General features: G+C 35.7%; 1 protein-coding gene across 4 annotated transcripts in view; it reads right to left on the bottom strand.

Annotated features, from left to right (window-relative positions):
* Positions 1–25,660, bottom strand: part of EHBP1 (EH domain binding protein 1) — a 291,044-nt gene that overhangs the window by 177,498 nt on the left and 87,886 nt on the right. For 3 of the 4 annotated variants that reach the window (XM_049784723.1, XM_049784724.1, XM_049784721.1), the window contains exons 6-8: positions 11,582–11,686; positions 10,840–10,962; positions 6,201–6,435 (exon numbers count right to left, since the gene is read on the bottom strand). In XM_049784723.1, the coding sequence (XP_049640680.1) occupies positions 6,201–6,435; positions 10,840–10,962; positions 11,582–11,686 (463 nt within the window). The remainder of the gene's footprint in view (positions 1–6,200; positions 6,436–10,839; positions 10,963–11,581; positions 11,687–25,660) is intronic. The other variant, XM_049784722.1, reaches the window with a different exon arrangement.

Here is a 25,660-nt window from a genome sequence, read left to right on the forward strand (position 1 = left end):
TTTTAAATGGCATTTATTGTTTAGAAATGATGCCTCTGGGAAAAGAATTATAGGGGAAAATACTAAAATTTATTATCAACAAGATTAACAAACATACTGAAAAAATACGCAAAGAGCAAAAGAGAAAAAGTCACCTTGTCTTCTTGCCTACAAAAATATAATCCAAATTTACTAAAATAAGCATGTATGTTCTTTGAAAAAAACACCAGTGACAAATTTTTTTGAGAAGCTTACACATCCATTCCAGAAATATTTCAAGCTAAAACTTCAAAAGTAACTTCTTAAACTTTGAAAGTAACTTTTCGAGAAAAAAAAAATAAATAAAGAGCTTATCAGTTTTAATTTGTTATTGGAATGGCTATATTAACCCCCCCAAACATGAGAAAACAGAAAATCTATCTGATTGCAAAGTGCAAAGGACATGTGCGAAAAACACCAAAGGGTGTATTCTTTCTCTTGGTGCTGAAGGATATGATGAGGTACTTACTAAAGGCTGTTTTCCACATCAAAGAACTCAGCAGTATTTATCTGAGATAATTTTATGTCGAGGATACAAAAAGAGTTTCGTAATGGAAATAAGTCATACAGGCTTTTCACTTGCTGAAAGGTCAGAAGTTTATTGTTGAAGAATACATTTTGGAATATTTCTTTAACTAGAAGTCAAGTATATATACTTTCAGAGAAGAGTGAGAAAAACCAAAGAAGTCATTAATACAAGCTTCTTACTGAACTTGAATAATAGTTAATGAACACCCTTTAGAAACTGTATATGCATTAGTATGTATGTATGTATTATAAACTTGAATGTTTATAGGTATCCTCTTGTAACCTCAGAAGACTGAGCAATTCAGAACGTTCTTTATTCATGGGAAACTTGTAAAGACTATAACTTTCATTTGGAAAAGAATGATCAAAAGAAAACACCCAATTATACTGATTTTAGTTTTTATTATGATGTTTTAAAAGTCTAAGGAAACATTATATGTCTCTTTAATTTGTTAATACGAGAAAGGGTGTGTATGTGTGTGTGTGTGCATGTATGTGTTGTGTAATACTTTGTGTCTTGGAATGACAGAACGCTTGTACTTAAAGTTTGCATTTACATTCAAATACTCTAGGTGTGTGGCTATTACTCAGCACCTACACCACCCATAAGAAATTTTATTATGATCACACATTAGCTATTTCAAAGAAAACAAATATAATAACTAGAAGTTTGTGCCAACTTTTTCAATCTTTGTATTATTACTAATTAGTACTGAAATTTCAACCTAGGTTTCGAGTTGATTGTTTTTATGATGAACTTCTGAGAACTTACTGATGATTTTAAGTTTTATCAAAAACAGCGATGCCCATGAAATTATATAGCATGCATAAAATCATTAGCCATGGATTGTTAAATAAGAACTATTGCCATCTCAGAGCAATAGGAAGCAAATTAACTCCTTCCCTCTTTCAAATTAGTCTTAAATATTATAATTTGGCCACTGTTCACTTTTTTTCTTGTGGGGGATGGGAGAAGAAGAGTACTGGCTACACACCTGGAGTGATCACAAGACTATTCCTGATCTCTGGTAGTGCTCAAAGGACCATTTGTGGTGCTGAGGATTAAACCAAGATTGGCCAAAGCAGCCATATATAAGGTAAGCACCTTATCTCCTGTGCTATCTGTCCAGCCCTACTATAATTATAATTCTTTTAAAACATCTCTCTTTTAAAACAATCATCAGTCAAATACCCTCAATCACTACTCATTTGACACAATTTCTAGACATTTTAATGACTCTATTAACTCTTAGTGTAATCAATGTTCACTGTCAAGAGCAGCACTAGAAGTGAAATACTGCTCAATTAAGTGCAAAAATGCACTGGAAAAAGATGGCATTTCTTTCTTCATACAAAGTAACTCTTTCCAGCTTCTATGTATGCATCAAAGGAGGTTTTTCATTATTCCTTTACATAATTGTCTCAGTTGAGTCTATAATCTAAGAATGTGAACATTCTATGATGCTCACACAAATAAAAAAATCCCCTACCAATCAATTTCATAAATGTATTCCTGTTGTTAAGTAATGCATTACTTTAACCCACAATTTGAAAGATTTGGGAGGTCATGGTGCTCAGTAGGAAGCTTGTAGGGCTGGGGAAGAGGGCTAGGATATGACAGAAAGAGAATGCTAAAGTGATCTGCATGATACCCTAGCAGTAACTGTATTGTAAACTACAGTGCCTAAAAGAAAAACAAGGCACAAAGGCATACAGAAGGATGGGAGGAAAATGGGATATTGTGGAGGGGAATGTAAACTAGTGAAGGTATTGGTATTGGAACATTGTATGCCTGAATGAAACACAATCATAATTCACTGACTCGATTAAAAAACATTTAGCATGAAAAAATGAATTAATGAATAGGACTTTTAATGTATGAGTATTCCAGAAATTACTTGCCTATCAATGGAAATTTAGGTTACTACCAATTTTTTGTGTGTACATTTTTCAAGTAGTTAAAATATTCACATGGATATGAATCTTGAAAGGCCAAGAAACATGGATGAGTCTTTCCATGAAGACTTGTCTTAGCCAAAAACTCAAGAAGTAATAATATGGGCTGGAGAAACAGCACAGAAGAGGGGCGTTTGCCTTGCATGCAGCCAATCCAGAACAGATGATGGTTCGAATTCTGGCATTCCATATGGTTTCCCCACCTCCTCCCATGCCTGCCAGGAGTGATTTCTAAGTGCAAAGCCAGGAGTAACCCCTGAGCACCAGGTGTGACCCAAAACAAAGAAACAAACAAACAAAAAAAATGGATAAAAAGCTTTTTTGATGACATATGTTTTGATTTCTGTTGGGTGAACATCTAGGAATAGAATAACTGGGACTATTCCCAGGCATATATTTAAATATTTTAAAAAATGCCAAATTGAAAACAATATGGATATTCCCCAAAAATCTAGAAATTGAGATTCATATGATCCAGCAATACCACTCCTCACAATATACTCTAGGAGCCCTAAAACACAATGCAGAAAAGCCCATTGCATTCATTATAGCATTATTCACAACAAACAGAATCTGGAAACAACCCAAGTATCCAAGAACAGATCAATAGATAAAGAAACCTCGTACATCTGCACAATGGAATACTATGCAGCTGTTAAAAATGTATTCATGAAATTTGCTTATAATAAATAGATATGGAGACTATAATGCTGAGTCAGAGGGAGACATAGAATGAGTTCAAGAACTAGATACTGAAAGGAGATAAAGTGATATGTTTGTGAGATAAAGAGAAATATATGCCCAGAGGCAGGCAGGGGAGTGGACAGTGGGAGGGAAGGAGAGAAACTAGGCATAGTAGTGGTGGGAAATGTGTATTGGTTAAGGGTAAAGTTTGTACATTGTATGACTGAAATCCAATCATGAACAGTTTTGTAACTGTAAAGAAACTGTATTGTGAACAACCTCATAACCAGTGTTTAAATAAAGTAATTAAATAAACAAAATGTGAAGCTTTTAGAAAAAAATAAAAGAAACTGCTATTTTTTTCTAAAATGTTTATTCTATAAATAGAAATTTATAACTCTTAAGAGCTGTATAGAAGTTTCAGTGGCTTCACATTCCTGATAGTATTATGGTATCTTCTAAAAAATTAGCAAGTCATGTGAATATACTGGTATTTTATTTGGCTTTAATTTATATTTTATTTTGGGGTGAAGTAGAAAGGTGGGCTCAGGGTTCTGAGGTGCTTAGGGGTTATTCCTGCTTTGTGCTCATGAGTGACACCTGGTGGTGCTCAGGGAACCATATATGGAACCAGTTGCTACAGACACCTTAACAAAGGCAATGCTTTACTTCTTGGCCTGTAACTTACATTTCCTAAAGACTACTGATCATTTTTATATCCTGTGAAATATCTGCTAACATTCATCTTACCAAAAATATCACTGTTTTGGGGCCAGGAGATAAACAGTAAATAGGACATATACCTGGCAAGCACCTGACTAAGATTGGAACTTTGGTAGCAACTGGTCCCCAATTTACTGCAATGCAGCTCTAGACATTCCCCCAATCCCACCAGAATGATGAGGTGTGAATGGAGGCATTGTGAGCTAACAGGGTCTGGGTTACTTCTGGCACCACAAGACCCAGCAGCACCACATTCCTGGACTCTGACATTAAGCCACTGGTCCAAGTGGTTGATCTCCCAAAGGGGAACCAAATTCTGGGCCTCTATATGAAAAATGGTTGTTAATTTAGATGAAATCTAACTATTTTTTTAAAAAAATGTACTTTGATTTTTTTGTGGATTTTGTATCATATTTAAATAATATTTCTCTGGGGCTAGATAATGATACAGGGGTTAGGTCACTTGCTTTACATGCAGCTGACCCTGAGCACCACTAGGAGCACTTCTTTTTATGCATGCTCTGCCCCACACACAAATAAGAAAAAGGGTTTTCTCATCTGAAGTCACTAAGATATTCATGTTTTCTACTTAAAGTTTAAAAACTTTAGTTTTTATTTTTATATACATGATCTCCCTTTGGCTAAATTTTGTATATGGCATAAGGTAAGGGTTACATTTTGAGGGGGAAATTGACATCTAATTCTTCTAGCAATATCTGTTATAAAAATTATCCTGTTAACCTAGTTTTGTCAAAAATTAATTGGTATTAATGGGCAGATATATTTCTAACTTTATCATTTCCCTGCCTTTACCTTTATCCTGAAGTCAATAGCATAATATCTTTTTTTGTTTTTTTGTTTTTTTGGGCCACACCCATTTGATGCTCAGGGGTTACTCCTGGCTAAGCGCTAGGAAATCACCGCTGGCTTGGGGGGACCATATGGGACGTGGTCCTTCCTTGGCTAGCGCTTGCAAGGCAGACACCTTACCTCTAGCGAGCATAATATCTTGACTAAAAAGTTCCAAATTAGTGTATAAATCATACAACACTGTTCTTTTTCAAACTTTTGATACTTTGGTATTTTGCATTTCTGTATCTATTTTAGATCTGGCTTTTATCAACAGTGTGATTACTGGGATACTTGGGCTCTCTCTCACAAAACTATAATTAGAAATTAACTTCTACAAATCAAGCTTGGAAAATCATAGAGCTGTCATGCCTTGTTTCTGTTATCTCAAAAAACACTGTCTAGTGATATTTGTATCCAATGTCTGAATATCTTTGTGTCATTTATTTCATACATTTTTGGGGGCTTCTCAAAGCAAAATGCAATATGCCGAGCCATGCCAATTCCATTATGGCTGGAAGTCAAAGATTTCTTATGTGTTTAAATGCTCAGGGCCACAGAGGTGCTCACTGTTCAGCTCCAGACTACAATGGGAACTACAGCCCCAGCCCCATTCCAGATTTGAGGAAAATAGGAGCTCTGATCACAATGACTATATTGCAGCTGTAGTCAATAAATCTCTTATTTAGGTAAGAATAGCAATTCAAATGTAGTACCATCCTGATTTATAAATATAATAATATTGTTTGACTTTTGAATAAGTCATCTTTTTTGGGAAGGGACTTGGGGACCATATGGGATTCTGAGGGTTCGAACTGTGGTCTGTCCTAGGTTAGAGCATGCAAGGCAAATGCCCTACCACTTGTGCCATCACTCCAGCCCCTGAATAAGTCAGCTCTTAATGTTAATATTATAAATCATTACTAGGTTCCCAGATTAAGCCTATAATACAATAGAAGTATTTTATATAACTGTTGTGGAAAAACAATTAAAATTTTAATTAGTGTCCAGGGATGTATTATCTTTTTTTTGGTTTTTGGTTTTGGGGCCACACCCGGCGGTGCTCAGGGGTCACTCCTGGCTATCTGCTCAGTAATAGCTCCTGGCAGGCACGGGGGTCCATATGGGACGCCGGGATTTGAACCAACCACCTTAGGTCCTGGATCGGCTGCTTGCAAGGCAAACGCCGCTGTGCTATCTCTGTGGCCCCCCAGGAATGTATTTTCCATTTGTTAGGTCAAGGTGCACAATTATACAAAACATGAAGAGAATAGGGCCAAGACAGTAAAAACTTGAATGGGTATGAGATACTGCTTTTTAAAACAACCACTTAGCATAAAAAGCAGACCGCTTTTTTTTTTTATCCATCTAAAGATATATGAGAAGGATCTCTTTAGTTAATACAGAGTAACCTAAATTTGAATAAAAATAAATGTACTTACTCATCCAACTCTTCAGTTTTAGAAGTATCAGCATAGAGGTACTTGCTCATATCCACGGGTCTTACGTTTTTTCTTTTGGTTGATTGGGGAGGGGAATCTTTTAGGCTTACAAAGGTATCTGGCTCATCAAATGGGTTCAAATACTGTGGAGTCTGTACCTCTTTATAGGGATTGTAGCTGTTATTATAAAAGTGTTCTTCTGCTTTTTTAGGTGAAGCAGTTTCAGTGATTGGTTCTATAAACAATAGCAAAAGATGAATTACAACAAATTAATGTTAGCTAATATAAATTTATTTGTAGTGTTTTCAAAATTAATAACCCTTGAATTGATATATTCTAAGGAGTAGGCAAAGCAATAATATGTTTTAAAAGAAGTTGAGTTATATAATAGGTAGGATTTTTGCCTACTTCTTCAAGAATTGTACTCCATCAAATGACAATATTTAGATAGTTAATATCCTTGGAATCTTTAAAAGTATGCTAAACTTGGAAATATTAAATATGTGACTTTGTATTTGCTAACTTTATTCCACTATATTTGCACAACATCACAAATTGTACCTAATAACTGTGTTATATTAATGTTGATGGGATAAAATAGTTTATAATAAAAGTGGCTTGGATTAAGTAGAAAGCTCAAAGTGCTTGCTTTGTATGTCAGAATACTAAATTTGATTTCTACACTGGATATGAGAACAACCATTGTAGGTTGTTAGGTATTGTTGTACATTGTTGGGTATGGAGGGACGTATGAGATACCAGTGATTGAACCCGGGTCTGTCCCAAGTCTGCCGTGTGCAAGGCAAACACCCTACTTCTATGCTATCGCTCCAGTCCCTGGTGCTATCCTTTGTTTAACTTTTATGTTAATTAATATTTTCAGACAAAACTAAGATTTGTAATAAAAATCCAACATTTGGCCACTGAATTTTCTGACAAGATAAATATTTTCAGGTCCGAGAGATATAGTGCAGGGGTCAAGGTTTTTGCCTTGCTTACATCGGACCCTGACACAATCCACATGAGTCCATATGGTTTCCCCGAAACTGCCAGGAGTGATTCCTCATAGGAGAACAAGGAGTAGGCGAGGACTGAGCATACTGGGATATATATAAAAACAAAAATCAAGCCAACAAGTATCAACTATAAATTGAAATTCTATACACCAAGATGAAATCATAAAATAAAAACAGAATTAACAATATTATAAATACTATCTGAATTTAAATACAGCCTATGCTAGATAAAACAGCAATTGTTTGTCTTTTATAACTCCTAAAAGAATTCAAATGTCAAATCATTATAAGCTTTATAGTAATATAAATGAACATTTCCTTGTCTCTGTAAAAGGAAATATGCAATATTTTTGTCCATTCAGTTTTTAAAAATAGATGTAAGGGTACATATGGGCAAAATATAGATTAATATTTTTATACTGACTTTTGGGTAGAGGATTGCAGAAATTGATTCAAGCAAATAAAAAAATAGCATTCAAACTACAGAACAAAGTTTGAAGCTAAAAGGTCTGGCAAAGCATGAAGTTTAAGTAACATCATTTCATATAAAAGCCAAAATATACATTTAACAACTTTCTAAAAAGGGCACAGAAGCTGAAAATATAATGATCATTCTGAGAACTGAAATAATAAAGGCAGAAAAAAGAACCATCTAACCAATTGCAATGACCTTTTCTCATATATTTTTATTACTTGGGTATATAACATTTTAATCAATAAAAGAAAATGTACTATTTCTAGAAATACAAACTTCTATAAAATAATTGACTCTAAAGACTTTCAGAGTTGTATTTAAAGAGAAAGGGAATATTGGGCTCATGGAGAGAGCTCAGAAAACTGGAGCAAATATTTTTCCTTCAAGAGCCCTAGATTAATATTCTGGCACCAAATGATCACCAGAGCACTATCAAGAGAGCACTGAGTTGGGAGTACTCCCTAAACACTCATCATTGTGGCCAAAAATAAGATAAAAAGAGAGTGAGAATGTTGGCTGCCACATTTTTATTCTCACCTTTATTAGGTATAAGTTGATAAAACTTTCCTAACCTCTAGTAAATAGAAATACAGTATGATGGATTTCTTTGGATTTTTTGTTTGTTTGTTTGTTTTTGTTCTTTTGTTTTGGGGCCACACCTGGTGACACTCAGGCTATATGCTCAGAAATCACTCCTGGCTTGAGGGCCCACATGGGACACATCAGTGGATAGAACCATGGTTCGTCCTAGGTCAGTGCATGCAAAGCAAATGCCCTATCACTTGTGCCATCAGTCCGGCCCCCCTGGTGTTATTTTTTTTAATAACTCAAAAACACAGACATGCATATACCTAGAAAAATACTTATTTGATTTTGATATTGAAATATCAAATACTAATGTCTCAAAACCTTTTGAGTAATGATTTTTGTTGAAATCAGATAATTCTTAATTTAAAACCTCAACTTTTGGGTAAAAGCTACAGTATAGCAAGTAGGACATTTGCTTTGCACAAGGCTGCCCCAGGTTTGATCCCCCGAACCCCTTATGGATCCTCCAGCTCCACCAGGATTGATTCCTGAGTGTAAAACCAGAAGTAAACTAAGCACCACAGTGTGTGGTTTCCCCCACCCCCACCAAGGATAATAAAACTCCAAAGCCTCATTTTCGCTGAAAGAGGTAGAAATAAAATTCCAAAAGGTTAAGGAAGAATAGTAAAAGCATCCAGGACTGGAAAGCGAGAAGAGTAAGTAGGCATTGCCTTAAACACTGCTGACCCTGATTCAATCCCCAACATCTCATATGGTCCTTAGAGCCCACCAGGAGTGATACTGAGGCAGAGGCAAGAGTAAACCCTGAGCACTGCTGGGTGTGGACCATAAAAACAAAACAACAACAGCAAAAAAAAAAAAAAAGCAGTCTAAAACAGTCTAAAACTGGGAAGGAACCCAGTCTAACTGCATATAAGGCAAGCACCTTACTACTGTACTCTCTCCAGTTTTTTAAACCTTTTCTAGTGATTAGAGTTCAAGATAATTTGATTATATAAACCTTTTATATACTCACAATCCCTTTTTTCTCAAGAGATTTTTGCGAGATCCCAGTACAAAGGTATATAAAAGAGGTATACAAATAAAATATTTACCAATAGACAAGGCAATTTAAACATTTTTTTAAAGTTACAGAAGGACTGAAGATATAATACAGGAGAGATAATACAATGCCTTGCACCTGGATGACCGCAGTGTGATCTCCAGCATGGCATGTGGTCCCCTGACCACTGCCAGGAGTGATTCCTGAACAAAGAACTAGGAGTAAGTCCTGAACACCCCTGGGGTAGCCCACCATATTGGGGCCTTGGCCTACAGTTCAAGAAGTTAGAGTTAAAAGATGAAAATATATATATATGTGATAGCAGTAGTTCTTTGTCTTTCTGCTGTATTTCACTTACTTTCACTCTAGACTTCCTGGCCAGAGATATGAAGTGAAGGTGCTCACCATGCTCTCTTGAGGGTGAGAGCAGAGTAGTACAATATTGGAGCAGTCACTCTCAATATCCCATCACTAATTCTCACAACCTGACCCCACAGGGTGGGTCAAACTAATGAGGCATCACCATCTGCCAGCTATGTAAAATGCTAGTCATTACTAACATCAGAGTTTTATTGTCTCTTTGACTAAGCCAATATAATAATCCATAACTAGCCAAATAAGTCTTTTATTCCTTAAACATCAATTCAGTGAAAGTCACTCAGGATTGCTAATTAAATACCATAACACTAACTATTATCATATTAAGAAAACTTTTTAAATTAGCTTTTGGGAATGTTTTATCAGCGGGGGAGAGAGGCCATACCTGGCAGTACTTGGGAGAAGGGATTGCTCATCACAGCTCCATGCTGAAGAGATGTGCAGCACTCTGGGGTAGAACCTGAACCTCTCATATATAAAGCATGTATCCAGACCTCTGGGCAGGCACTCTAGCTTTTAATGAGGTGTTTTGTTTTGTTTTGGTGCTATTTGGTGGTGCTCAGGAGTTATTCCTGGCTCTATGCTCAGGGATCATTCCTGGAGTTCAGGGATCCATCAGGATGATGGGGAAGGAACCCAGTCTAACTGCATATAAGGCAAGCACCTTACTACTGTACTCTCTCCAGTTTTTTTTAAACATTTTCTAGTGATTAGAGTTCAATATAATTTGATTATATAATATTTAAAAATATTATTATCTATTTTATTTGTTGGGGGAATCAAACCCAGCAGTACTCAGAACTTACTCCTGGCTCTGAGCTCAGGGATCATGCTTGGCCAGGCTTAATGGAACATAAAGGATGATGGAGATCAAAACTGGGTCATCCATATGCAAGACAAATGCCCTAGGCCTAATAGCTGTACTATCACTCCAGCCTCTAATTATATGAATCACTTATTTATTTTGGGGGGTGGGCCACACCTGGTGCTGTTCAGGGGTTACTCCTGACTCTGTACTCAGAAATCACACCTGGCAGACTCAGGGACCATATGGGATGCTGGCGATTGAACACAGGTCAGTCCTGGGTGGGCCATGTGTCAGACAAACACCCTACCCACTGTGCTATCGTTTGGCCCCTAATTGTATAAAATGTTTTAAGTACAGAAAAAAAATGTTACCTTCTGCGTCTGGATCTCCAAATGGATTTAACTCTGCTGCATCGGGATCACCAAATGGATTTAAATTCACTGTGGCCAAGTCCTTTTCTGCTTCATCTAAAAAGTTAAGTTTATTGATAAGTTCTGAAAATAAACATAAATGTTATAGTTAATTACAATTATTGATCTTTCAGAACACATTTCAAATTACATAAAGATCATAAATAATACCTGCAAATAATAAGATAAAGTATTTTACCAATGGCCATTCACGTATTTTGTAGCACACCAAAATTTTCAACAACCAAACAAAACAAACACGCAAATTAATTAAAAATATTACTTGATAATAAATTTAGAAAACTTAATCTGAAATTAATTTAACCCCCTAAACAGTGCTCATAGCTTAAAAAACATCCTTAACACCTAGAATAATCCCAATGCATTTAATATAAGCAATATTTTACCTATTTAATTATAATATAAAGCTGGTTCAAGAAGTTTGTTAAGTTATATGACCAATTACTATTTAATAAGATTTTTTAAAATCACTGCCTATCAAGGATCTTCATAAAAGCTTTGCTAAAAGGGATAAATTCTGTTCTGTAGTTTCCTGTTGGTGTACTACAAATTACCCAAGAAAACATTTAAGAAAAAGCACAAGACAAAACTGACAGTTAAATACAGACAGAAGTCAAGAGGCAGCAGGTCACAGTAAATACAGGCAATCAGAAGCAGGAAGAAAGGAAGAAAGCTCTTAGACCTTCAGAAGAACTGGCTGATTTAGCTGAAGGCATATTTGCTTGCTTTATGCAGTCATCTTGATCTTCATCTAAGCTGCTCAGAGCATTCAACTGTTTTACAATTTCTGTAAACAGAAGCCAGTCAAGACAAATGTAAAGTCATTTAATTAAAGAGCTTTAGGAGCATGCAGTTACTCAAAAAGATAAAAAGAGGGGCTGTTTGGTTAATAAGAGAATATATTCAGAGAATATTATTACTTTGATTAACTTTAGCAGATGTATTTAACTGAAAATTATGCAGTATGTTTAATATAGAAAACATCCGACTGCTAAAACTTCTATTAGAAATTTAAGTAGTATATTAATCAACACAAAACAAAGATAATAATCCAAGAGACAGACACTGGCTTTTTTGGGTAACCACAATTTGTATTTTTAAAATTGTGCTTTAAATGAGTCCTTTAAAAATAAAAACAAATCTTAATTGATACCATAGAAAATACATACTATTTGCTTGACAGTCTACATTTAAACTAGCAATCTTAAGAATATATCTACATGAACCATTAACACAATAAGCACCTATTCATTTTGGAATGGTTGGGGGGGTTGTTTTTGTTTTGAGGCCACAGCCTGCACTGCACAGGGTTCACTCCTGGCTTTGTGCTCAGAAATTACTTCTGACTAGTGCATGATACCATATGGGATGTTGGGGATTGAACCCAGGTTAGCTGTGTGAAAGGCAAATGCCCTCTACCAGCTGTGCTATCACTCAGGCCCCTGTGGAAAGATTTTTATTTTCAAAATTATTTTTATATTGAGAGCCACACACAGTGGTGTTCAGGGGTTACTCTTGGCTCTGAGCTCAGAAATCAGGGATGCCAGGGATCTAACTCAGGCCCACACAAATAAAAGGCAAACACCTTGTCCACTGTACTATTGCTCTGGCCCCTGAGGAAAGTTTTAATTGGCATAAAATAAGAAAAGCAGGGAACAGCTACTACTGTTTTATTCCTGTTTTCTAAGGAATTTGTTCCTGTAAGGGAAAATTGCAAGCATTTATTTACTTTAAGAAATCTTATAATACAGTCAAAAGGAGACAAAGCAAATAGTTTTTTATAGATATACTAGTTTTTATAGATAATTCTGATTATAGGCAATTAAAAGTCATTGGGCAAAAGTTAGTTCAGAATAAAAACATCAAAGCCTACTATGATAGTCTAGTTAATCTCTTTCCAAAGTTGCAACCTGGGAATAATTTAACTATTAGGACAAGCCAAACAGTTTCAGATTATTCAATAGGAAAGAAAGAGAAAAAAAAAATAGAAAGTTGGTATTGCTGCTAGTTTTTAAAATAACATTGTAAATGCTAGATTTACATTTAGATTAATTAGCAAATCCACAATTTTATTTAATATATTTATTCTTTATTTATTTTGAAGCCATATATGGCAGTACTCAATGATTGCTCCTGGCATGTTCAGGGGACCATATAGGATGCTGGGGATCAAACCTGGGTCAGCTGCGTGCAAGGCAGATGCCATACCTGCTGTGCTATCAATCCAACACCATACATCCAAAATTTTAATAAGGATGCCTTCATCTATTAAGTTGCTGTTAAACAAAGCTTTTTGTTCTTCTATTTTTTGAGTACACCCACTGGTGCTGGGGTGCTACTTCCTGTTCAAGGCTCCTGTTCAAGTTAGTGCTGGGATAGAATTTGGGACTTCCACAAATATCCCAACACTACAGGCCATCTTCCTGACCCCTGAACGTATTTCTATAATTCAATGTGAACTTTATTATTTTGGAGACATACAGATGACACAGATGAAAGAAAAATTGTATTGCTGTCCTGTAACTTATATTTTCTAAGAATACAAATTAACCTTGAAAGACTTAACAAAGGTCTTATAAATTAGACAGAAATATTAGTGCTATTTTATAGATCTTTAAACTACATATGTATGCAAATATATAAACTTATTCACCACTCTTGTGTGAATAGATTTCAAATTACTAAAATTTCTTGAGAAAGTCAAAGTAAACCAAGAAATAAGAAATGGACATGATACCAATGGAATACTTCACTGAATTTCAACATTGAAAGCTGAATGTTTTATAATGTTGCCTTCTATTTTATTTTGTCAATACTTTTTAAATTCTACTCTGAATTACTCAGCATTTTAACTTTGTAATCTGAAGGAAGTAAAAGGAAAGAGTAGAGTATCTGTTGAAAACTAGTACATGAATAATTTTTTGATCATTACTATCATATAATTAAAGTATTTCGATGGACTTTAAATCTCAAATATAAAATAACATTGATACTAACATTAAATAGTGGGAAAAGCTTTGCATAGGTTATCAAAGTTAATTATCATAAATATCTTGAACTATTAACACCCACATTTTATCATATTAATATAGTATATTAAATGGCATGTATATTAATATAGTATATCTGTATTATATTCTCAGAGATATCAATGCAAATTAAAATTTAATGCTCATCAGATATTTAATTCTTTAAATAGGCAACATCTAAATTATTTTGTTTTTTTTTGTTTTGGGCCATACCTGGTGATGCTCAGGGGTTACTCCTGGCTATGTGCTCAGAAATCGCTTAGTAACAGCTTAGGGGACCATATGGGACACTGCGAGTTTGAAGCACGGTCCGTCCTAAGTCAGCCATGTGCAAGGCAAATGACCTACTGCTACGCCACTGCTCCGGCCCCACATCTAAATTATTTTACATTCTCAAAATATAATCTCAATGAAAGTAGAAATTCATCATTTATTGAAATATTTCATAAAATGAGAACTGTATAGAATAGTGATGAATTATTAGGCTTAGTATTTTCTTCAAAATATATTGTTCTCTAGAGTTTAAATTCAACTTAAATGGGCATTTATTTAAGTACTAAACAAAATGCTACAAAATGGGGGAGATGAGAATGAAATGATGTACCAAATCTCTTAATATAAAGATTAATGAAAGCAAACTGACTTTTACTGAGAGCTAATAGAAATCCACTGAAAAAGCATGTTTATTTCAGAAAATCACTCCACAATACCATGGTAGCAGCTTTAGGAAAAAAAGAGAACATGAAGCAGAGAAGTAGTTCAGCATTACCACTCCATGACAGGAAGCACTCAGTAACATTTGCTAATTAAAAAATAAATTAAGGGTTAGAGGAATAGCACAGTGGGAAGGGCATTTGCACTGCACACAGCTGACCCGGGTTCAATCTCCAGCATCCCATATGGTCCTCTGAGCCTGCCAGAAGTGATTTTTGAATGCAGATAGTAACCCCTGGCCAAACAAACAAACAAATAAAAGTATTAAATTTATAGACATTCTTATCACATAGGAGTTGTAGGTTTGATACCTATTACCACAAGGTTTTCTAAAACATTGTTGGGAGAGCCTGAGCCAGGACTAGATCTCCAAGAAGTGCTCACTGAGTGTGACCCAGTAAAAGAATCTAGGATATGTTTCATCGAGGGTAAATGTAAATAGTAAGAAGTTTTTAGTAAATTGCAATGGAGGTAATTTAGTTATAGGTGCCAGTGAAATTTCTCACAAAAATAATTGACAATTATATATGTGGGTCTAGAGCACCAAAATACATAACCTTATTGTATGTTATTTAAAAAGTATTTTTATTTTCCAAATTTCTTAATGTCTCATATTTATAATCGCAAAAGTTAAAAGCATAAAATATTTTTGGGTTAAGAAAAATGGTTTTATTGAAAGAAAATTTACTTAGAGAAATGTGAGGTGAGAAATATACATTCGAGAGACCACAACTTTTAACAAAAATGTATTGCCAGAAAATTTTAAAGGAAAAGCCTTTTCAGTAATGTTACTCTCACCCAAAAAAACTCCCTAAGCAAAAAATATTTATATCATACTTTATTACTTAGTAAAGTCAATTTCATCAAAATTTAACATGATTAGGAACTACTCTTCTACATAAGAACACATATAAATTTCTTCCCTAGTACTACTTAAATTGAGCAATAAACCTCTAGGTAGTCAGTTATCCTAACAATATATCAGTCTGGACTTACTTCACATTGGTAAGAAAAAGGATGAAAACTAAATTAGGGGCAGGCAATCGAAGCAAAGGGTCAAGCAATTTGAGACTCCCCTTTACCATCAGTAAGGCAAAAGAAGATAGAAATTGACCACCAGAGATTATCACATTGAACAACAACAAAAAAAAGGGATGAGATGGCACCACAAGTAGGTGACTTTTTCCTTTTAAGTTGTAGTTGAATTAAAAGGTAGAGGGGTGGGGGCTGTCTTGAGCTAGAATATACCTGCAAATCTTGCAGCATCCTCATTCTTTCCAAAGTTTAACAGGATTCAGTACAGGTCTATCTCATTTTAAGATGATTTAAGATAGCAGCATTTCAACTTCCTGGCAGAGATCAAGATTCAAAAGATGTCCTTTTCCTCATGAGGTTTAGCCCTTAATTCTGAAGACTTATGGCTACAACTAACTAGTTTAATTCTGTTATTTTCAATTTGATAGTAGATCCTAATAGGGGAGGGAGGAGCTGCATCAGGCAGCTTATCAGAAGAAAAAACAATTAATAGTTGGGCATCTATGTGATGACCATCTTTTATCTCTTAGACACAGCATCACTTTGAACAGTTTGTATTTAGTAATATATGTTGCAATTTAATAAATAAATTAATTGAATGTCATAATTAGTACCATCATTTTTATCAAAGCAGAAAGATAAAGAATGTCTTGTTTTTTAATTTTATTAATTTTTTTAATTATGAGACCAAAAATGCAAAGAAAGAGGACAAGGTAAAGTTACAGTGGAAGGACAATCACCCATAAACAGAATTCTCAGTAGTCCCATTACTGATATCTTAACTTTGAACTTTCAGCCAAAGAACATTCAGAAAATAAAACAACCCATGTACAATTACTTTGTCCCACAAGTCCCCAGACTGTAGTACTTAATATTTCTTAGCAGCACACAAAGCAATCTAAAGACATAACACTTATGTAACTCCTTAACCACTGACATGGTTCAATCATAAGCATTAAACTGGGGGACTCTTCCACCAAAATTCCTTACTGAACAGCTCACAAAGAGAAGACAAGATAAAAAGTGGGTAGAATCTTCACGGTAAAAGATTATTTAGAAAGAGTTATAGCTGTTAAAGAAAATACACATAAAATATTCAAAAGACATATGTGTCCACTTTATGTCTTTTGAAATAGTTGGGGGTTGTTAATCCAATGCACGACTTTTGGTCTGTGATTAGGACTGTGTAGTACTGAAATTAAAAAGGGTAAATGTGGGTACTAATTGTTGGAGGTGAGAGAGTTAAGGAGCTAATAATGAGCTTTGTAGGGGTGTGCGAAAGGGCAGAATCTATTGGGGCAGGAGGTCAGTCTGGTGCCTAACAAATTAAAGAGAATGTCTTATTTTTAAATTATAGATATGGCATATTTTTTATGGTTTTTTGGGGTCATACCGATCACGCTCAGGGGGTTACTCCTGGCTATGCACTACAGAATTGCTCCTGGTTTGGGTGACCATACGATACACTAGGGAATTGAACCGTGGTCCTTCCTAGGCTAGCGCCAGCAAGGCAGACACCTTACCACTGCGCACCACCGCTCCAACCCCGAGATATGGCATATATTTTAAAATTTGTGCCCTCCTATATATTTACATATGTAAATATATTTTTTAACCTTCAATGTACTTAAATGTAATAGTTACTATCCTTCACAGTTATGTAGTTAGACTAGATTCTGTTGAATGGTTGAGTTGAAATCATCAGAAAGTTTGAACTGGTCTGAATGTCCAAAATAATTTCACATACATGTTTGATATTTCAGCTGAAAAAGAGGAAACAATGAGGAGCTAGCCAGGTGTATATCTCTCTCCAAGGCCTGTCCACCATATGACTAATTTGAATCTCCTCCCAGCATGACCATCTCAAGGCAGTTTAAACTTTACATTTCAACTTTGTATGTCAAAATATGATATTTTAGGAGCACTATTAGGTAAAAATAATCTACAGGGCTACTTGAAGTAGAAAAGAGTAAACTATAAAAGGGCACAAAAGTTGAAACATTTTGTTGGGGAATTTGGAGACTAATTCCAGCATTACTTTTTTTCATCCAATCAAGTTAGACTTCTCCATTTACAAAAATTTTTATTTGCCAGTAATCTATTTATGCATATACTGAGAAAGGAAAAACTCAAACTATACATTCCATAAGTATTTACAAACATGCACAGTCATGTGATCCAGAGGCTGATTGTATATATACACCCATTTTCTTTTCAGTTTCCAATTACATAGAACTATCACTCTTCTAGTACTGTCCATAGTTTTGAATCTTCCAGAAGGACATAAAAATGGATTCACATCCAGAAAGATAGCATGGAGGTAAGGCATTTGCCTTGCATGCAGAAGGTCGGTTGTTTGAAACCCAGCGTCCCATATGGTTCCCTGAGCCTACCAGGAGCGATTTCTGAGCATAGAGCCAGGAGTAAACCCTGAGCACTGCCAGGTGTGACCCAAAAATCAAAAATATAAATAAATAAAAAGGATTCACAGGTAGTATATATATATATATACACATATATACATATAGACAGTATGTAACTATATGTTATATTATATGCTATATAATATATATACAGATAGCATATAACTTTATGTCAATTTTCATTGAGTCAGAATAATAAAACAATGCTGATGTTGAACATGTCAATAAATCTTTATTCCTGAATAGTATATGTCATACTAAATATCTAGCAATTCTATTGCTGTATACCCAACCTGTTTCCATGACTATATTAAGTCAAAATGCCATCAGCATTTTTGTACAAATATTATTGCAGCTATGTTTTCAATGTGGAATAAAAAGTCAAGCAGTGAAAATATCAGGGTCAGAGGGTAGATGTGTTAGGGGTATAAGAAGTTCCCATGAGGGGCTGGAGCGATAGCATGGAGGTAAGGTGTTTGCCTTTCATGCAGAAGGACGGTGGTTTGAATCCCAGCATCTCATATGGTTCCCCGAGCCTGCCAAGGGCGATTTCTGAGCCTAGAGGCAGGTATAACTCCTGAGCGCTGCCGGGTATGACCAAAAATTAATTAATTAATTAATTAATTACAAAAAGAAGTTCCCATGAACGATGGTATCACTAGATATTCCAACAGCAGAGAAGAGTGATGGGCTATATCTTTGCCAACACAGTAAAATCCTTCAAATTTTAACCACTACCAGGGTGTAGAGTCTTGGCTGTGATTTTTTTTTATCTGCTTCCTCTTGATGACAAGTGATGTTAAGGACATTTTGATACATGTATGTGTCTATGACTTCTTGGAAATCACGTTTTGTTTATTCATAAAAAATGGACTTCTGATATGTTTTAATAGAATCACCATGATACAAATTTGATGATTTTCAGTCATACAGTGCTCCAACATTCATCCTTTCACCAGTGAACACTTCCTGACACCAGGTAGTTTCCCTGCCATCCCTCCAACCTGCCTATAGCAGACATTGTGTTCTCTCTCTCTCTTCTTTCTCTCTCCCTCTCCCCCCCCCCCCCCCCGCCTCTCTCTGCCTTGCTCACCCTTTTTCCCCTTTTAGGCACTGTGGTTTAAAATAATGTTACTGAAAGGGTATTATGCACACCATTTTATCTCCTTTCTGCATCAAGTTCTTGTCCAGAATGAAATTCCCAACTATCACTATCATAATGATACCTTCTCATCCTAACTGCACTGCCTCCACTCCCCCCACAGTGAAGGAAGCTTCTCACAAATGACCCAATCTCCTGACCCTCATTTGTACTGTCTTTGGGTACTATTACCACTCTATATATTTCATATGTATGAATATCTCACAAATGAGTGTCATCATTCTATATTGGTCCCTCTCCCTCTAACTCATTTCACTTACCATGACACACTCCATGTCTATCCATGTATAAGCAAATTTCATGACTTCATCTTCTCTAACAGTGACTTAGTATTCCAGGATGGAAATGTAACATTGGTTTTTTATCCATTTGTCAATTCTGAGGCACTTAGATTATTTCTAGATTCTGTCTGTTGTGAATAGTACTGCAATGAACAGAGAAATGCAGATATCTTCTCTGCATTGTATTTTTAGGCTCCTAGAATATATTCCCAAGAGTGACACTGCTGGGTTGAATGGAACCTCAATTCCTAGTTCTTAGACGTATCCCTATTTTCTTCCAGAAAAGCTGGGCCATCAACATTCCCAACAGTAAAAGTAAGAACATTTCTCCTTGCATCTGTGACACCTCTAGGTCTTCCTTTTGATTTCTTTTTTGGAAATGTGTGACAGTCTCTGTGGTATGAGATATCTTACTCTGATTTGCATCAACCTGATGTGGAGCACTTTTTCATGTGTCTTTTGGGCACTGTAATTCCTCTTTAAGAATGGTTCTGGTCATTTCTTCTCAACATTTTTTAATGGGGTTGGGTGTTTTTCTCTTAATTTCTACCAGTGCATTGTATACGTGGGGCAGTCTTTGGAGCCTGGCCATCATTTCCTTTGAGGTGTGGAACCTTCTTAGTCTAATATAGTCCCATCTATTTATCTTTGCTTCCAATTGCTTATCAATGTTGTTTCATCCTTGAAGATATCTTTAGCATCATGTTGTGGAGAGTTCTGCTCATGTTATCCTCAATGTACTTTATCGGTTCATATCTAATATCAAGGTCTTTAACCCATTTTGATGATTTTTGTGCCTGGTGACAGAATGAGGTCTGAGTTATTGTTGCTGTTTTTTTTATTATTATTATTATTTAGATAAGTTTTCCCAACACTTGTTGATGAGGCATTCCTTGTTCCACCTCAGTTTTTTTTCTCCTTTAACAAAGATTAACTAGACACTAATTAGATATTCAACTGAATCCCATTCATCTGAGGGTCTGTCTATATTTATACTACTGCTTTATAGCAGAGTTTGAAGTTGGGATAAATGATGCCTCTCATCTTTTTGTCAAGGGTTACTTTCTGGGATTTTATTGCTCCATATAAATTTCAGAGGTTTTGATCTATTTCTTTGAAAGATGTCATGGGTGTCCTCCTAGGGACTGCACTGAATAATACTGTATAATACTATGGGTGAACTGCCATTTTAATCACGTTAATCCTCTCAATCTATGGACAGGAGATGTGTTTCCATTTCATCTCTCTTATTTCTTGAAGTAGTATTTTGCAGTTTTGTTTCTTTTCTTTGAATATGTCCTTCTCCTCTTTAGTTGGGATGATTCTGAGGCATACGGTTTTCTGAGATACAACTATGAATGAGATTAAAAATATTTCTTCTCTGTAATTATTAGTACATAGGAGACTCATGATTTTCTCATATTAACTTTGTAGCCTGACAATTTACTGTATAAATATTGTTTCTACAAGCTCTTTAGTACAGCCGTCAGGATTTTCTAAATATATCATCCACAAAAATGAGAGCTTGGCTTCTTTCTTCACTCACTGGATGCCTTTGTTATCTTTTCTTTGCCTAATTACTATGGCAAGTACTTCCAGTCCTATATTGAAAAGTTGTGAGAATGGGCAAGTTTGTCTTGTGTTAGATCTTAGGCTTTTATTTTCCCTCCAGTGCATATATTTGTTGTCTTTTATAACCCTCTGAGTCTGAAGTCTATGTTGTTTGATACTAGAATAACCAACCTGTGCCTTTTGAGGGGATTGTTTGCTTGAAGAATTGTGTTTGAACCTTTGACTTTGAGCCTGTATTTGTTCTGACTATTTAAATGTTTCCTGCAGACAGCAGCGTTCATTTTTCTAATACATTCTGCCATTATCTCTTAATTGGTGCATTTATATCACTGACACTGAAATAAATTATTGTCATTGAGTTTTGACATCTTTCTGTAGCAGTTTGGTGTGTTTGTGGGATTCGTCTTTTTTTTAAAGTCGCTCCTTTACTTCTTGTAAAGATGGTCTTGAGACTATTAAGTTCCTGGGCTATTGTTTAGCCATGAAGTTGTGTACTTCTCCTTCAAATCTAAATGAGAGTCTGGCTGGGTGAAGGAAAAATTGGGGAGGTTTTCATTTCATTGAGTTTTGGGCCTGAAAGGCTGCTTGAGACAAATCTGTTATAAAAATTTAAGGATGTTCATTTGTATATATTTTCCTTTTTGATTCCTCTGCTTTCAGTATTTTATTTCTTTCTATGGTTTCCGTTATTGTGACTAGGATATGCCTTGTTTTTATTTGAGTCTCTTTAAGCTAGTTCTCTTCAAGCCTACAGGATATGGGTGCCTACATTCTTCAGTTCTGGGAACTTCTCAGCAATGGTGTCTTTGTTGCTTTTTCATAGGGGTTTTCTTCAGTTCTGGCATTTCTGATCATAGTGTTTTCATTTCTGTTCTCATATCATCTTGTGCATTTAAAAAAAAGTATTTAAAGAAAATACAATACATAGTTAACATAGTTGACCATAATACAATTATTTTCAGATAAGTGAAAGCAAATTAATTTTCTTAAAGAGTAAAAAAAAATTTTTTTAATAAGGAAAAAAGAAATAAAGTAGCAAGCACATTTGTGAAAATTATTAAATCTCAAATTGACTCATCAATACAATGGTAGAACATTTAGTAAGTTCTTGTTAGCTGTACATTTTGTTAAACTGGTATGTTCCTATAGGGATGACAGCATCAAACAAATGAAGCTGGGTCCAGAAATTCAAAGCACTATTACTGATACTATATACTATTACTGATATTGATATTAGGGGACCTTTCTCAGCTGCCAGGCCCCCTGAAAAGAAGATCTTGGGGGAGGGTATTTGTACTTGCTCCATAAAAGCACTGGTGTTATCAGTCCCCAAACTGGAGTACCTAAAGTTTGGATAGACTGGTGGCCCAGAAGAGAATCATAGAGGGGTGGTGAGGTAGAGTCATTGGAAACATGGCGATTATGGATGATGAATGCAGCAGGCATGGCTTTGGCAGAATAGGAGCTTGGACTGTTCTCTCTTCCCAAGATGGTCAGCTTTCTGCCGATTCCTAAGAATTACAATCTTAGCCCACTAACCATGGTAGGTGTCTGTACTGCTTTACCATGGTTCCTTTTGTAACCTGGGGTATATTTTTTCACTTTGTTTGGTGGCCCCTTCTAGCCAGGCCTCTGAGAGGTTCTATTGAGGATGGGAGATTATCCTTTGACTGCTGTAGTCTCAAGTATGAGTTGAGTATGGGGCTAGAGCACAGGCTGCTCTTCTATGAGCAGGAGGAATGTGGCTGTGGCATGCACCTGGTGAATCTGCTCCTTATTGGGCACTGGCTTCTGACGTCCAAGTGGAGTCTAGGTTCGGTCCATGGGCAATTCTCCTGAGGAAGTGGGAGGAGTATGGCCTGGGCATATTCCTGGTGACCCTCTTTAAGTATCAGAGTGCTGGCTCAAGTTTCTGAATTTACTGAGTTGTAGGTTATTTTTTAAACATTCTGTAATCAAGACTGGCATCAGATATTTTTACCCCTCAGATATATGTTTTGAAAATGTTTCTTCTAGTCTGTGATGTACTCATACATTATAAAATTTATTTTGAGAAGCATATACTTTTTCATTTTAATGTCTAATTATCTATTTTGATCAGTTATTACTTTTCTTAGCTTTTACACTAAAGTCTAAGACCTGTATTAAATTAATGTTTGATATATGTGAAGTCCTTTTTACATATGAATATCTGAGTGTTTCAAAGTTGTTGAAAATTTCTTTCATCACAGAATAATGCTGAAACATGTTGAAAATTAATTGACCAATTAAAGTCTAGGTTTATTTCAGGGCTTTCTGTTTGTTCCAGTGATCAATATTGCTATGCTAATCTTTTTGTTGTTCTTCCCTTTTTTTGGTGGGGGATACTCCCAGTAGTGTTTAGGGCTTACTGTTGGCTCTGTGCTCAGGAATCATTCTTGGCAGGCTTGAAGACAGTATGTGTGGTGCTGGAAGAGAACTCAGGTCAGCCACATATAAGGCAAACACCCTGCCCTCTGTACTACTGCTCTAGCCCAATACTACAAAATCTTTTTTTCCCCCTTTATTTTGGGGGTGGGGGTGGGGGAGTTTACACCTGGCAGCGCTCAGGGGTTACTCCTGGTTCTATGCTCAGAAATCACTCCTGGCAGGCTCAGGGGACCATATGGGATGCTGGGATTCAAACCACCAACCTTCTGCATGCAAGGCAAATGCCTTACCTCCATACTAGCTCTCCAGCCCCAAAGTATTTTTAAAGTTAATAACTCAGAATCAAATTTCATATTTTTTTAAAAAATGTGTTTAGGGGAGCAATAGCACAGCAGTAGGGCATTTGCCTTGTACATGGCTGACCCAGTACAGACCTGGTAGATCCCCAGTGTCCCATATGGTGCCCAAGCCAAGAGTGATTTCTAAGCGCAAAGCCAGGAGTAAACCTTTGAGCACCACCGAGTGTGGTCCAAAAACAAAAACAAAAAACAAAAACACTAAAATGTGTTTGGAGTATTTTTGTCATACCTGATAGTAAACTGGGGCTACTCCTGGCTCTGTTTTCAGAAATGATGTCTATCTGGGTTTTGGGAACATAAGTGGTGGCAAGGATAGAACTAAGGTGGGTGGGATACAAGGTGAAGCACCTTGCAAGTACGATCTCTCTGACCCTGGAATGGAATCTATGTATGTATAAGTCTAACAGAGAAAGCCAAACAACTGCCATAATATACTGTGCTATTTATTTACATGACTTTACTGTGAACATAATAGAAAATGCTAGTTAAAAAATGTAACAGTGATTATAAATTTACCAACTTGATACATGCATCTAGTCATCCGTTTGGCCCCATCTAACCCTTCAAGACATATTCAACATTTATTTCTTTTGGAAAACTAATAATGAATTATTTAAGGTTTAGTATCTCCTTCATTTATGTATATTCCATAAAATGGAAATACACTGCCCTACTAAAGGTACTACAGAATTAAAGATCAAAATGAATGGATTAAGAATAATCAACCTGGGCTACAACCAGAGAAGAAAGCCCCCATTCGTTACTTCACTGCTTTTCAAATAGTATACATTAAATTCTTTGTTTTGTTTTGTTTTGTTTTGTTTTTGGCCACACCTGGCAGCACTATGGGGTTACTCTGGGCAGACTTGGGGGACTATATGAAATACCGGGGTTCAAACCTGGGGAGGCTGCATGCAAGGCAAATGCCTTGCCTATTGTGCTATTGCTCCAGCTTAAACTGAATTCTTAATTCCAGAAAATAGGCCAGAATGAAAATTGAAACCAGGATCTCAAACATGGTAAGATTTCTATCACTTATGCTATTTCACTATGCAATGTATCATTATTAGGAAGTATCTCAGATAGTAAGAAATACATTAAATTCAAAGATAGAAAAGGCATGGCTCTTTTTCAATTAAAAATTTTTTCAATTTTCTGAGTCAGACCCAGCAATATTCAGGGGTTACTCCTGGCTCTACATTCAGGAATCACTCTTGACAGGCTCATTCCACACAGGATGCTGGGATGCTGGGAATCAAATCCATGTTGGCCGTGTAAAAGACAAGCGCCTTACCTGCTTTACTGTTTCTCTGGCTCCAAACATGGTATTTTAAACAGAATCATGTAATTCTGTTTAAATTACAGTGCCATTAAATTACAGTATCATCAAATTTAGTGCCAATTACTGGGGACTGGAACCTCAAAATGCTACTGGGCTGAAAACAGCAGCTGGAGTGAGTGAAAGGAAGAGTTCCATGACAGAAAAGAGAGGATCTTGAATGTCTCATGAAGTGAGTCAGCACATTATTTCAAATGTTAACAGGTATAAACAGGTGTAGTCATTTGTTCAACTGATTTATTTCATATTCTACAAATAAAGGCAGATAAATAACCTCTAAATTACTTTATTAAAAATGCTAACATAAAGCGCACTTGAAAGCAACAAAATGTAGTGTGAGGACGAAAATGTCTAATAATGTCTTCAAATGAATTTATAATTAAGAGTGAAATTAAATATGTCAATTATCAAGAAATATAACTATAAAAAGGTAGATTA

Source organism: Suncus etruscus, chromosome 12 (genome assembly GCF_024139225.1).
Source record: "Suncus etruscus isolate mSunEtr1 chromosome 12, mSunEtr1.pri.cur, whole genome shotgun sequence".
NCBI classification, from domain to species: domain Eukaryota; kingdom Metazoa; phylum Chordata; class Mammalia; order Eulipotyphla; family Soricidae; genus Suncus; species Suncus etruscus.